This window comes from Aphanomyces astaci (assembly GCF_000520075.1).
Source record: "Aphanomyces astaci strain APO3 unplaced genomic scaffold supercont1.32, whole genome shotgun sequence".
Taxonomy (NCBI): Eukaryota; Oomycota; class Saprolegniomycetes; order Saprolegniales; family Verrucalvaceae; genus Aphanomyces; species Aphanomyces astaci.
Window position 1 is genome coordinate 642,215 of NW_009798295.1, and position 14,069 is coordinate 656,283.

General features: G+C 54.3%; 6 protein-coding genes across 6 annotated transcripts in view; 5 read left to right on the forward strand and 1 right to left on the reverse strand.

The window, feature by feature from the left end:
- H257_11225 (hypothetical protein) overlaps positions 1-1,096 on the forward strand; it is a gene marked incomplete at both ends in the record, with an annotated part of 1,835 nt that extends 739 nt beyond the window's left edge. Inside the window, one exon of the mRNA XM_009838105.1 lies at positions 22-1,096. Within this exon, the coding sequence (XP_009836407.1) occupies positions 22-1,096 (1,075 nt within the window). The remainder of the gene's footprint in view (positions 1-21) is intronic.
- Positions 1,097-1,986: 890 nt separating this feature from the next.
- H257_11226 (hypothetical protein) lies at positions 1,987-4,349 on the forward strand. The gene is made up of 2 exons (XM_009838106.1): positions 1,987-3,177; positions 3,435-4,349. The coding sequence occupies exons 1-2, from the start codon at positions 2,016-2,018 to the stop codon at positions 3,989-3,991; spliced, it is 1,719 nt and encodes a 572-aa protein (XP_009836408.1). The 5' UTR covers positions 1,987-2,015; the 3' UTR covers positions 3,992-4,349.
- Positions 3,342-9,736, reverse strand: H257_11227 (hypothetical protein; the record flags this gene model as incomplete). The annotated part of the gene is made up of 6 exons (XM_009838107.1): positions 3,342-4,248; positions 4,728-5,875; positions 5,978-6,042; positions 6,087-6,434; positions 7,037-8,465; positions 8,858-9,736. 6 exons carry the CDS (start codon positions 9,734-9,736, stop codon positions 4,011-4,013), a joined length of 4,107 nt encoding a protein of 1,368 aa, XP_009836409.1. The 3' UTR covers positions 3,342-4,010.
- A 607-nt stretch (positions 9,737-10,343) lies between these two features.
- Positions 10,344-10,865, forward strand: H257_11228 (hypothetical protein; the record flags this gene model as incomplete). Its single annotated transcript, XM_009838108.1, has 1 exon — positions 10,344-10,865. The coding sequence occupies one exon, from the start codon at positions 10,344-10,346 to the stop codon at positions 10,863-10,865; it is 522 nt and encodes a 173-aa protein (XP_009836410.1).
- An 86-nt stretch (positions 10,866-10,951) lies between these two features.
- On the forward strand, positions 10,952-13,282 carry H257_11229 (hypothetical protein; the record flags this gene model as incomplete). Its single annotated transcript, XM_009838109.1, has 1 exon — positions 10,952-13,282. The coding sequence occupies one exon, from the start codon at positions 10,952-10,954 to the stop codon at positions 13,280-13,282; it is 2,331 nt and encodes a 776-aa protein (XP_009836411.1).
- A 243-nt stretch (positions 13,283-13,525) lies between these two features.
- On the forward strand, positions 13,526-13,853 carry H257_11230 (hypothetical protein; the record flags this gene model as incomplete). Its single annotated transcript, XM_009838110.1, has 2 exons — positions 13,526-13,612; positions 13,668-13,853. 2 exons carry the CDS (start codon positions 13,526-13,528, stop codon positions 13,851-13,853), a joined length of 273 nt encoding a protein of 90 aa, XP_009836412.1.
- Positions 13,854-14,069: the final 216 nt, after the last annotated feature.

Here is a 14,069-nt window from a genome sequence, read left to right on the forward strand (position 1 = left end):
GTTCTACATTGCCGGGGAAAGCTATGCGGGTCGGTACATTCCGTTCCTCATCACCAAGTTGCTCGCGTCGCCGCTGCCGAAGGTCCACTTGGTTGGGTTTCTCATTGGCAACCCTTCCACCAACTACGAGATTGACCACAACTCGTACGTGGACTACTACTACACCCACGGGCTGATCTCGCTGGAGAATTACATGGCTGTCGGTGCGGCTTGTGGGGATAACGTCGGCCGATGCGTCGTGTCCAGTGCCAACTGCTCGGCAGCATGCGAAGCAGCCCTCCAAGATGGAATTCTATCCATCGACGAGCCAGCGTTGAATCGATATTACATCTATGGCGACGTGTGTCTGCTCAACAAGTCACAAGCGCATCCGTTGAAGTACCGGAACTTGCGCCCGCCATTCACTCCATTATCCGACGCTGTCACTACTCCGTGTACGAATACGTTCACGCAAGAGTACCTGCGCCAACCACTCGTGCAGGAAGCGTTGCACCTTTCCCATTTGAAATCAGTGGGATGGCGGCACTGCAGCAATGCTGTCGGCCATATGTACGTTCGAAGCAGTTCTTCGATGGAGCTGTACCCTGCAATCTTGACAGCTGGAATCAAAGCCTTGATTTACAGCGGCGACGCGGACATGGTGGTCAACTTTATGGGCACCCAGCGATGGATCTCGACCGAAGGGCTCGGATTAAAAGTGACGGACAAGTGGCGAGCGTGGTTTGGCCCAGACAAGCAGCTGGCGGGGTATTCGGAGGAATATGCCGGTGGGTTGACGTTCAAAACGGTGAAAGGGGCGGGGCATATGGTGCCAGCCGTTCGCCCGTTGCATGCGCTGTACATGTTCGAGTGCTTTGCGCTTGGGCACGATGCTTGCAACAATTTCACGTACCCCCGAAACTCTGCAGAGTGCTTGACTGGGGAAGACCTGGATGCGTGCTTTGGCGATGGAAGCGATACCGTCGACCTCCCGCACCCTGCTAACCATGTCAACTGGTCCTTGTATGGAATCCTCATCGTGCTGGTGGGTATTGCCGTCGCGATGTTGACGAAGTTGCGGCTGGACTACCGCAAGAAGCAGTATGCCATGCTTTAAATACCATGTTCATGAAGGAAGGAATTTGGACCTGTTAGGGCTGTACTGACGTTTGTATGCAAAAATCGTCCAGTGTCACATTAATTTCATTCACACACTAATTCAATGTTGAATGGTCCAAGAGGGGATTTGATTGGCCACTTGATTCATGTTGTGGCTTTTGATTGGTCGATCGATTGTCTGCCGATGTGGTGCTGCTCATTCGATTGAGCATCCCACTCCAATTTCGAATCGACTTGACAATATTTGCCTTTGACGAGTTCGCATCTGTGGAACAAGTTCGGTGTCCGTGCGGGATGGTGCCAGCTGTGGACATTGTTCGCGATAAGGCGGAGCGGTCGTGTGTTTCGAATGGTGGGCGCCCATGTAACATATGGGGCGTAGGGATGGCGATGCGATCGGTGTGGGCCCAGTAGGACTGGAGGCGGCTGCGAAGGTTGGGACTCCCAACCCGCTCCCTCACACCTCCCAACTTGGGAGGTGTGAGGGAGCGGGAGTTGAGGAGCCGATGCGGAGCGAACGGATGCTTCAGCTGGGCACTGGGTCCACTGAATGGACGTAGGACTTGTTCACTGTGGACTTGCGAGCGGCCGAGGCCACTAGCGTAACGCGCGGCGACATTCTGTCAGCCGTCGCCTTCGGGGGTCCGTCACTCTCCCGACCACCATGTTCATGAAGATAACTTATTGAGCACATTCGGAAAAACATACTGTATCCCATGTTGATGACGATAACTTATTCATCTCTTTCGGAAAAGCATATCCGGAAGATTGTAGCGATTGTGAACAACGTGAGGACCCCAGCACGAAAGGTCAGATTATCCGAATGCTGCCGGGTATTATCCGGATATTGAATCTTCACGGCGCAATGCTGGCTGGCATGGATACTTTTCGATTTTCTTTGTCGTCCGCACTTCACCATGCGCATTGGGCTTGGATGGATGGCGGCTATAGCCATGGCAGCGATTCTAGGTGATGTCTGCGCCACCGGTGATGAACATGAGCATAGCAAGGCGCATCGAGCCAACGGGAGCAACAACGACGACGAGGGAGCAAACAACCACCACAAGGTCAAATCTTTGCCCAACTTTAACGACGAACACCCCATCGACTTTGACATGTACGCTGGCCGGATTCCGTTGTCCAAGCCTGGGGTCGAGCTGTTCTACTGGCTTGTGCACTCGGAGAGCGACCCCCGCACCGACCCCCTCGTGCTGTGGCTGAATGGCGGTCCTGGGTGTTCGTCGTTGGCGGGTTTGTTCACGGAACTCGGTCCGTTTGTCGTGGAAGGGGACCTCAGTGTCAAACGTAACAAGTACGCCTGGAACCGCAAGGCGAACATGCTGTTCCTCGAGTCTCCCGCGGGCGTCGGGTTCTCGACTCCGCTCCTGAACGCGTCCGATTACACCGAAGACACGACCGCGGCCAACGCGTACGAGTTCCTCGAGCGCTTCTTCGACATGTATCCGGCTTATCTTCACCGCCCGTTCTACATCATGGGGGAAAGCTACGCGGGTCGATACATCCCGTATCTCGTGCACAAGTTGGTGTTGCATCCCATTGCGAACGTGTCATTGCGTGGGTTTTCCATCGGCAACCCCGCCACAGACGACAAGGTCGACGGGAATGCGCTCATGGATTACTACTACACCCACGGCATGATATCGCGCCAAAACTACAAGAAGACGACCGCGGCATGCGTCGGCGAAGTGATCCGCATGTGCCTCAGCTCCCGCCACAACTGCTCCGCCGACTGCACCAAGGCGCTGCACGCCGGCATCCTCCAGGTCGACAAGCAAGCGTTGAACCCGTACAACATTTACGGCGACGTGTGCTTATTGGAGAACGGTCAAGCCAACGCCTTGCATTACCCGTTGCATCAGCGCGCGATCCTCCCGCGAGGCGACATTGGACCATGCCAAGACGTGTTCACCAAGTCGTATCTACAGCTGAATGTCGTGCAACGCGCCCTGCATGTGGAGGGAGACCATGTGCCGTGGGCCGACTGCAACCACAAAGTCACGCGCATGTACACGCGCAGTCCGTCTGCGCTCCCGCTGTATCCGCGCATCTTGTCTGCAGGTACGACAGAAATCCACCTTTTTCTGACAGTTACACATGTTTCATCTATCCGCCGCCTGTATTATCTATTTCAGGATTCATTTACTAGAACTGTTCTGTTTTCCTTGGTAGTACATTCATTCACGAACTTCCTTCCGATTGGGCAAGTTGGCAGTTACAATTCATATCTATCTATTATTTCATTATCTATTGCCAGATTTTCATTTACTCTTACAATAAGTATACAACGACTAACTCGGTGCATTGTGGTGGGGTAGGGCTCAAGGCGTTGATTTACAGCGGGGACGCCGACTCGGTGGTGAATTTCATTGGCACGGAGCGCTGGATCACAGACGAAGGCCTGAACCTGACAGTATCGCAGGACTGGCGAGCATGGTTTGGCCCGGACAAGCAGCTCGCGGGGTACACGCAGGAGTACACCAACTTGACGTTCAAAACGGTCAAGGGGGCGGGGCATATGGTCGCCGCCAACCGGCCGCTGCATGCGCTGTACCTGTTTGAGTGCTTTGTGTACGGAAGTGTCAAGTGCGAGTCGTTCGTGTACCCGTCGGACGGGCTGGAGCGACTCACGGGGGAGACGGGGGTGGTTGTGGGGATGTCCATCCTCATGGCGGCGGCAGACGCTCCTTCCGTGCCCACAGCCATGCAAGTAGAGGACACAACGGAGACGGACGTTCTTGGGCAAGATGGACGTGAAGCAGCCTCCATGACGATGCAAGGGGCTCTGATGGTGGTTGTGGTGGTGGCAGTGATGGTGATGGCGATCCGACTAGCGAATCGACGCCATCACTACGCCAATTACGTGGCGCTGTGAGAAGGCGTGGTTAGTTAATCTACTCCCAAGCGTGTAGTTGGTTGTTGAACACGAGTGGTTCATATGGAGGTGGCGATTGAGAGCGCACGTCCTCGTGGGTGTCGTCGTCGTCGTCGTCTAGAATTCGAAGGCTTTGCAGTTTCACTTGCAAGTGATGGGATACCACTGGTCCAAGGTGCATGAGGTAGTGGGCGGTGGAAAACGCGACTGAATGGCGACGTGCGCTGGCCAACACTTCGTCGAGCACACTGGGAAACCTACGACCATGACAACATGACTACCGTTCGGACTAGTAGTTGTACGATGGAGTACTACTAACTACACTGTATGTACTAATAGTATTGTGAATTCGCTATAACCTTCTAACATTCGCGTGGTTTGTCTAATCAATATTGAATCATACTGGAGTTCTGATTGGTTGAAAATACTTGTCCTAGGGCCAATCAAATCCACTCAAAATTAGATTAGCCAATAGCGTCGATGATTCGTGATTCGATTCGACGGGGTCTGGACATTTGTACCGAATATACCACAATAATATGTGGAGCCAAATTGGCAGACAATCGATATACGACCAATCAAAACCCAGAGCATTCATCAAGTGGCCAATCAAATCCATTGAATGAGTGTATGACTTTAAAGTAGTACCACCATTTGACATACAAAAGTCAGGTCAAAGAATCGATCGATGGTTCAGCCCAAACGTCCAAATATATGGGTAAAAGGACAATAATACCTGGCAAGAGCGATGGACGGGATGGGAGGCGTGTGCTCGGGCGGGAGGCGGCGGACGGCGAGGAAGGCGCGGCAGGTCTGCTCCAGCCACATCGTCCCATGCACTCGAACGCACTCATCCAGCAGTGATGGACTGCATTGGGTGAGCACGAGTAGAAACCACACTGCAGGCGGCGATGTATGGTCACGAGGATGGGTGCTATGTGCTGCAGCGTAGTACTCGACTAGCCAGTGGCCGACCCGTTGTGTGTCGTGGCTGAGCAACTGGTGGGTCAGTTGCAGTAACACTGTGAGAAACGCCGCAGGAACGATGGCAATTGGTCGAGTTGGTGACAAGTACATGTGACAGATGCGTTCGAGCAGCACGAGGGTGTTGGTGGTGTTGTGGAGGTGGGCTAGAACGTCTTGCGCTCGGGGTGGTGGAGTGTGCTGCTGGGTCCAGGCTAGCCAATGCCTCAGCACTGATAACGTCATGTCAATGGCAGCAGGATGGTCTAGCGATACTTGGGTATGCAGTCGTGCAAGGGACGAGGCGGTTGAAGAAGAAGAAGAAGGGCTGTGACAGAGTGCAGCGTGGAGGTGCGCGTACACGGGGGCCGGCGGCGGCTGGAGGTGCGGCGCCGACACTGCCAGGCACGCCACCACCAGGTCGTCGGCATCCCCGTCCTGATGAGTCGAGGATGGAAACGCCCGATCGGCTACGTCTGTCAAGAGGAGGTTCAACATGCTCGTCACGCGGGGTGGCCACGGCGCGATCGCATGTAGATGCCGCCTCACGAACGACCGCACCGTGTGCTGGAGTTTGGGCGGGGGGGTGTATGCTCCGCTTGATACAAGAACTCGGTCCCTTGATACAAGGACTCGGCTGTGGGCATAGCACACATGTAGGAGTTCCACGAGCATCTGGCAGACGCGGGCCGTCCGGCCCGGCGTGCCGCCAACGACGAGGACGGCGCCGGCTGCGTCGACAAAGGTCTTGACCAGCGCCGTGTGGAGGTTGGCGGGTTGGATGTCGCCGGGGTTGGCAAATAGCAGGGGCACCACCTGATGGAACAGCATGAGGCCAGACTCTAGTTGGCAATGCGAGAGTGGGGGACTGTTTCGTGTTGAGGGATGGCTCGGCCGTTGAGCGGCCCACGCTGGGTGGACCTGGTATGTACACAACCAAGAGCGACGCTAGTTAGAAGAGCGAATGACAAGGAGATATGGCGGGAATTTGATGGTCAGATGGATGGTTACGAATCGACGTACAATGTGGTCTGTTGGAGGTCGCGTTGAGGGAGTCAAGGCCATGTGGCAATCGTCAAAACAATCGGCTAGCGTAAAACAGTGTCACATGTGGATTCGAAACATTCTGTACCTTGGTGGCGCAGCAGTTCCTTGCCCAAGCTACACACAGTTGTGATGGCAGACGAGAGTTGGAGGCTGCTGGTCTTGTGCATTTGCATAAACATCGTCGACATGCAGTCCAGACGATACAATGACGTCGACACAACCGCCTCGTTTCGGTGCTTGGGTTGGTGCAATTCATAGGCTAGCCAGATCGCAAAATAGTCTTCAGGACTTGGCAGATGATCCAACGACCCAGCTACCACTTCTTCTCCGCTTCCTCCATATACATGTCGAGCTTGGATCCACTGGAGAAACTGCACAACTCCTCGAGGAACGTTTTTGCCAATGGTTGCATCGGTTGGTTGACCTGCACCACCTACCATACATACATAGGTTCATACTAATGAATATAGATAGGTATGGATTGTCCATATATTCGAAATTCGAGCAGCGGTAGTTGGGTGGTTAATCGAAGGAGTAGCTATAACACCTCCAATTTTATTTGGTATATTAATAAAAAATTTAAAAAATATATAAACATATTATTTATTTATGATCGTACTAAAATATTATCTGTTAAATATATTAAAAATATAGAATAAGGTGAAGAAGTTAAAAAAATCCTTGAAAATATTACTATTTTGTCACTTTTTATTATTATAGATAGTTTCAAAAATTTGTTGAATCACCAAATCCGCAGGCAATCGATGTACGACCAATCAAAACACACAACACGAATCAAGTGGCCAATCAAATTCTCCACTCACATTCGACCAAGTCAACATCGAATTAGTGTGTGGCTTAAATTAGTGTGACACTGGACATACAAAAGTCAATACAAAGAATCGATATATCGATGGATTTGGCAAAGAATCAGCACAAAAGTCCAACTTTGGGGTAAAAGGTACTATAATAGGTTGACAGATGCATCTGAAGGTAGTAGTAGTACAATGTAGTAGTACTAGTAGTAGTTAGTACCCAAGCAAGTAACGACGTGGGTGCACAACCTAGTCAAGGCATGCATGGGACGAGTGTGTTGATGGTGGGGGGTAAAGTCGATGGGAGGGCGCACCAAGTCGTTGAGGAACGTCGTAACTTGGTCGGCATGGGTGGTCATGGCAATGCAGAGCAGTCGCGCGAGGGATGTCAGCACCATCCCGATCTTGTCGTCGTCGTTGGTAGTACTACTACTGGTAGTAGTAGTACTAGTTGCGATAGTAGGATCGGGGTCGTCTGTCGTCGTCGTCCCCAGACCTAGTAGCTGTCGAATCGTCGTTTCAAGATGCGTCAGCACGTGCAGTTGCTGGTCGTGGTTCAGGCCATCCGTCCACATATCCACGACAAGTGGCTTCGTGGCGGGCCAGTTTGGCCCCGTGGCTGTCAAAAGCGCGCCGCCATGTACAAACTCGATCGTTTTCGCCTTGATGTGTGGAAGAGTCTGCAGCCGCCGGACCATCCGAGTGCCCAGATCGGCCGACATGGGCGGAAGAGTACAAGTCCCCGCCATCGAATCAACCAACTCGGTGGCTAACTGGTCCACGGGGCACTCTGCTCCTCGACTCGCCGTGCGGACTTGGACGATTCCATGCATTGCCGCCACAAATGGCGCGTACTCGGAATGTCGGATGGCGCCTTCTCGCGCCAACGTGTGCACCAGCTGCATCCACCCGAGCGACAGCACGTGGCTGCCGACGTCCCGCGCGGCCAGCAGCGCCGGCTTGAGCTTTCCGTGCCAAGTTGCATCTTGGAGCAAGAGGCGCGTCCGGATCGGGGCGGGGACCTTGCCAGTGTCGAGAAACGTATTGATGTGGTCTTCAAGGTCGTGGTTATTGTTATCTTTGTGGTTTGGAGAGGATGAGGAGGCCGCCAACGCGTTCAGTTTACGGCGGGCCAGTTGAATGTAGTGCAAGACAAAGTCGGGGTACGTGGCAGCGTGACGTTTGAGCACCTGAAATTGCACATCCAAATGGTGTCGAGACGATTCCAGGGGTAGGGTCTCCACAAAGCACGCCACGACAAACTGCACTGTGCGCTTATTCGTGACCAATGCACACGATTGGCCAGGACACGCTTCGCCGGGCGGAAAAGTACTAGGACTAGTACTAGTAGTACTAGTAGTAGTTGCGTGGTCGGGGCTTCCAAAGTGCGAGTGGAACCAGACAGAGTAGTCAGGGAGGGTCGTGACTTGGGCGGCTAGGGACACGCTGGCGTGGAGGAGGGTGGCGTTCATGGTGAGGACGGCATGGGACCCAAACGCATGCGCGACGCCAAGCAGAAGGGAGGCAGTACTACTAGTATTACTATCCCCCCTGTGGTTTGTACTAGTAGTACCACCGAACGCGGCAAACAACGCCGCCCAAAATGGATCGACGTGCCACGGTCGCGTCCAGAAAAAGTCTTTCACGACCTATATATGTACACGTGTATTGTCCAGTCGATTCGATATTGGAATGTTTGGAATCGAATGAGCAGAATCACCAAGTCGGTCGGCAATCGATATATATCGTCGACCCATCAAAACCCAGATCAATACTCAAGCAGCCAATCAAATTATCCACTCTTCAACCAAGCCAACATCAAATTAGTGTGTGACTTAAAATAGTGTGAAACTGGACCATTTTGATCAGTACAAAGAATCGATCGATAGATTTGGCGAATCAACACACAAACGACCAAATTCTGGGTAAAAGGGAAGTATATACTAGTATATAATATATACATACAATACACAGGAACATGTTAGCAAGGTCGTAGTCATACTAGTACTACTACTAGCCATGGGATGACATATTACTGTACCGCGGCAAAGGACGTTATGGACAAGCTCCGTCGAAACGCTAGAACGAACGCTTCGTGGTGCAAAGAAACGCGTCGCTTCAACAAGTACGGTGGCGCGGTTACATGGGCGAGCAATTGGGTTTTGAGCAGGGTTTGCATGGCTGGATGTGAGGCCAAAGCGGGCGAAATGTGCTGAAGGAGGGGGAGGTACGAACTACCGGCGCGTTGCACGTCGCAGAGATGGCGGACGAGCGCGTGGACGGCGATGCGCAGCACAGGGGGCGAGACCTGTCGTGGGTGTTGGGAGCATGATGTGTCGACGTATGTGGCCAGGATGTGGCCAAGGATGGCGGAGTAATCGCGCATGGAGGCAGGTGGGACGGTGTCGAGTGCGGCCGCGAGTTGCACGACGCCTGCGGACGAGACGTCGATATCACGGGACGACGATGGATGGGTTCGCTTGCGGAAGGGTGTTCCAGGACAAACAGCTCGACACAACACGTGGTTGAAGTCAAGTGCACACAGCTCATGCAGTTTCCACGCGATGATGGCGGGGAATGGGACGGAAGCTACAAGATCCTCGACCAGTGCCGAGACAAGGAGGTTCCCGTGCAACACACTGTGCGCTATCTGGACAAGAGACTGCTCTAGCGACCGCTCAAAAAGCAGGGCGGTCTCTACGTTGGAACTCGAGACCCACGTGGTATACGTAGCCAGGAGTTGAGGTATCGGCTGGGTGACGTCTGACTCACGCGGGTAATGAGGACGGACGTCAGACTTGTCAGCGAGATGGTCATGTAGGGCTCTTCGGTGCTTCCGGTTGCAGCTGCGAACGAACGCGAGCGCATGGAGCTTGATCTCCTCTCGCGAACCGTCAGTGTTGGCCACCGTCGCCTCCATGATGGATTGAAAATGAGTTTTGGAGTTTTGGGATGGAGCCAATCAGAATCGTTTCCGTCTTACTTCGAAGTACGTACAATCTACGTATCTGCAAGTCCAAATTTCAGCGAAGGGGATTAACAGTAAAACAGAAATAGCATGAGCCAATCAAAATCGATTTACCATTTCTTTCGCGATTTAGAAAAAGACCTCTTATTCTACTTTTGGTATAGTGAGTTGCGTAAAAAATCACAGAAAAAGAGGTAAAAAAGTACTACGTAGGAAACTAGCACTTGGAACCACTTTGTCATTTGCTAAAAATATCTACTTGGAACAGGCCCTTATTAACAGTAAGCTATGTTCTAACGTTTGTATGAGTACTACGTAGTATTCCAATGTACAGGTGAATGAATGTACCGATCGAGAATAGCTGAAAATTCTACGAAGTGCAATTTGAGTAGGCGGTCTTTCCAAAATGCATTTGTCAAAATTCATTCAGCGGGATATCGGGTACATACAGTGAAAATTTGACGGATTATATGTATACTATTATAAATTCCCAAATATACCTGGTAACTCACAAGGGGGTCGCGGCGCCCCGAGCACACCAAAGGCTACATCAACGAACATGCCCTCGCTACCGCCGGACCCCGGCAAGCAGCAGTCAATAAATTCGACACTTTCAGACACCTCGACTATGCCAACCCCTATGGCCACTGTTTACGTACAACGCAACGGCGTCCCCACAGTCATCTTAGTGCCGGCTACGGGCATTATCCGCCAACCTCAACCATCCTCGTCCGAAAATGACTCTGCCGCCGATACCACAGAATGCCCGGCTGACACGCCGCTCACCGCCCGCCAACTACGGTCAAAACGTGCAGCAGACACGTTCCTGGCTCGCCACGACCGCCACAGCACCAAACGGGCTGCTGATCGAAAGCGGCACGCACATCCACGACCCACCCGGCCAGGCACAACCGGCCCCTCGCCAGGTGTCACACAACGCACCCCCAGGCCACCCCTCTCTCAGATGACGACCGGCCCATCCGCCCCAGACTGCCCCATGTTCCATACCCCTCCCATCGCGCAGGCAAGGCACCACCAATCTCGGATAGTCCAAATACGCTACGCTCTCCGGCTCCTGTAGCCCTCCACCCTCCCAAGCCAGCCAAAGGTCCTACTACACAGAGCTTCCTTCCTGATATCTGGCGGCAAAACGCTAATACCTGTGCTATGGTGCCCCATCCTATCACGCTTCCCAGCGACACCGCACCCATCAATACACCCATTACTGCCCTCCATGGGCCTCCCGCTGCACCCATCCCTCCCATCCCATCCCATGGGCCACATCACTCGCAGCCACCCCAGCCCGCCGACACTGCCCTCTCACCCACGCGAGCCGGTCCTCCCTCAGTCCGCGCAACAGCTCTCACGACCACGATTAACCCGTACACGCGTCCAGCCTCCTCTTCCACACGTCCAGCCTTCTCTCCCCTCCAGCCCAAGCCAGCCCACACCTCCGAACCTGGCGACGTGGATTTCACTTCTGCTACCCTGCTACCAACCCCGGACCCCCCACGCATCACGTTCTGGTCCACCACGTACCCTCCCCACACCGACTATCTCCACCCCAGTCAGGAAACATCACACTCCAATATGCAGCATACCGCGATCAACCCCACCGAGACAACCATCCAACATGCCAACAACGACAGCACCGGGCCGCCAAACCCACTAGCCGTACAGCAATCTGGACAGTCCCACACCCATATCACCCCTCCTACTGGCTCCACTGAACACCCACCTCGTCCACAGCCAGCCAAACGCCACTACTCCGATATTGAACCCGACCTTGATTTTTTCCACCCCTCTTTCTACTTTCCACCGACCAAGCGGCACCACGACATGCGCTACCCGCCCACCCCACAACACCAACCGATTCCCTACGAACTAGCACCGAACGAGCAAGGGGCAACTGACCAAAACATTGATGACGACGACCAAGAGGAGTATGACACCAACACAGCTCTTCAATTTCCGGGTATCCGAACCCTACACGACGAAGGCCAGCCGATCATGTATCGCACCATGCAACGGTACTGGGATCATGAGGCGCACCGTTTCCAAGGATTCAATGCCGACGATATTGCAGATGTCGAGCGCCACTTTGCTGATGCAAAAGTACGAATCCAATTCTCAATCAACCCATCACTACAGCACCCGGAGGAAACACTTAGCATACTCAACTACCGGCGCGAGCTTGAGGACATCTGTCAGGAACGCTACGGGCTTACCTTCCGTGGCGGCCTCATGGAACATGGCCAGCAGCTCCTCGGTGACCCCCTCCAACGTACAGTCCAGGCATGGGCACCTCCACGTCGCAGATACCTCTTCCTTCGTGACATCTCCGTGGTCATGGTATACCAATACGCTGGTGTGCTCGACAACGGCCTCTCCTTTCACCAGCTCGAATACCGCAACCCCTCTAAAACCACCCCCGGAGATCTCATGTGTGCTCTTCGCGCCCTTGGAGCAACACATGCAATCGTCCAAAGCCACACCCGTATGTCGGGATTACATGGACCACGGGACCACTGGGCTGCCATTGGCTGTCTCAACTGGCCCTCCGAAGGTCAATACCGCTTCCGCCTCGTCTTTCCCAGCCAAAGCATGGCGGAAACAGTATACGCCAACTTTCGCCGACATGTAGCGGGCCCCGACAGACTTGAATTGGTCCCTCCCTCCATGAAGCTCCTCCCCCTACGGGATCTCTGCTGGGACAACCCCACGGCCACCTTCTTCCACCCGCAAGCCCCGAGTGCCGCCACACTGGTGGACACCAAAGTGCGCATTGGCCGCCTCCCACCCCTCACGACTACAGACGACATCCTCGCGACGCTCCGTGGATCCCGCCTTCCCACCCCAGACGTCGACATCACCGGGGATGGATATGCCACCCTCACCTTCGATACCCCAGCCCCCGTTGCCTTCCTCTGGTCTGCCTCAGGCCCCCATGGGGACACTAGACTCTATATTCGGGACATCGCCGTTCATCTGCACATCCTAACCGGTCGCCCCCGCCCGTCAGCTGCGCATGTACAGTGCCGCGACTGCGGTAGACATGACCACCAAGGCCAACCCTGCGACCGTTTCACCTATCTTGACCCTCGCGATCGGGCCCGCAGCAAATCCCAGCACAAACCTTCTGCACACGCGAACACGCGCAGCCCCGACACGCACGCACGCGGTAAAAGTAGCCATCACCGCGTGGGACAATACTCCCGCTCTGCCTCCCAACACTCGGCCCCGGAGGAACGCCTACCCCAGGCCTGGCAACTACCCCTTCAGCGCCACCCGGCCCAGGCACCTAGACCCACCGCCGATCTCAGTCTCTACCTACGTCGTGAACTCTCTACCTACGTGGATCAACGCATCGTAACGGCAACGGCCCCACTACGTCACGAGGTCGAGTCCTTACGGGCTGACAAAGAAGCCCTTGCAGCCCTTGTCTCTTCTTCCAGCACTGCATTCTCTACCCTCGACGCGCGCCTCCTCCAAGAATGACGCCTCCGTGAAGCAGCTGAAGTACTCCAGGCAGAGGACAACAAATCACGAACCGAGGCCCAAATCCGCTTACTCACAGCTGTAGCGCAACACGAGTCACAACAGGCCGCCCTAGCTGCACGCCTCCCCTACCTGGAATCCAGCATACACACCCTCCTGCAAGCGATGCAATCTGTTTCCTCCCAAATGACTGCTCTGGCAGGCCTTGGGCCCCTACCTGCCAATCCCTCCCCACCTGCTCCCATGACAGCCTATACCGACCAGCCACTCCCCCTTGCTGCCGACAACGCCGAACCATCGGCCCTCGGCCCAAGCCCCCATGCCAACATGGTGGCAGACCTGGATGAACACATGGAGTCAAACTAAATTCTGGGTGTCGGGTCAGACCGACGACACCCCGGCGTCGCCCCCAGTCTGCAATGTGGTGGTTCCCGAGTCTGCTCCTCTGGTTCTGCTGCTATCTCCCCTTGGCTGCTGCCACCACCCTCTTTCCCACGCCACCCCTCCACGGGCCACAACCACTACCACCACACACCCCCATTTCCGTACACACATTCGGCAACCAGCCTGATCTCTACTCCTCCAATGACTCCAACAACTCCAAAGAACTCGCCAGCTGTGTGGGGTACGTGCTCACTCGAAAAGCACGTCGAAGAGGTCCAAACACTACCTCGCGGGGGTCAAATGCGGCAAAAACACTTGCTTTCGTGCCACAAAAGTTGTTTCGAGTTCGGGCGTGCGTTGGCCGTCAAGGTCGTCGAATTCGTCCGCTTTCGATGCACTGGCA

Coding starts and splice junctions, on each gene's coding strand:
- H257_11226 (XM_009838106.1), top strand. CDS start 2,016: ATGCGCATTGGGCTTGGATGGATGGCGGCTATAGCCATGGCAGCGATT. Junction 3,178..3,434: donor TCCGCGCATCTTGTCTGCAG/GTACGACAGAAA, acceptor GTGGTGGGGTAG/GGCTCAAGGCGTTGATTTAC.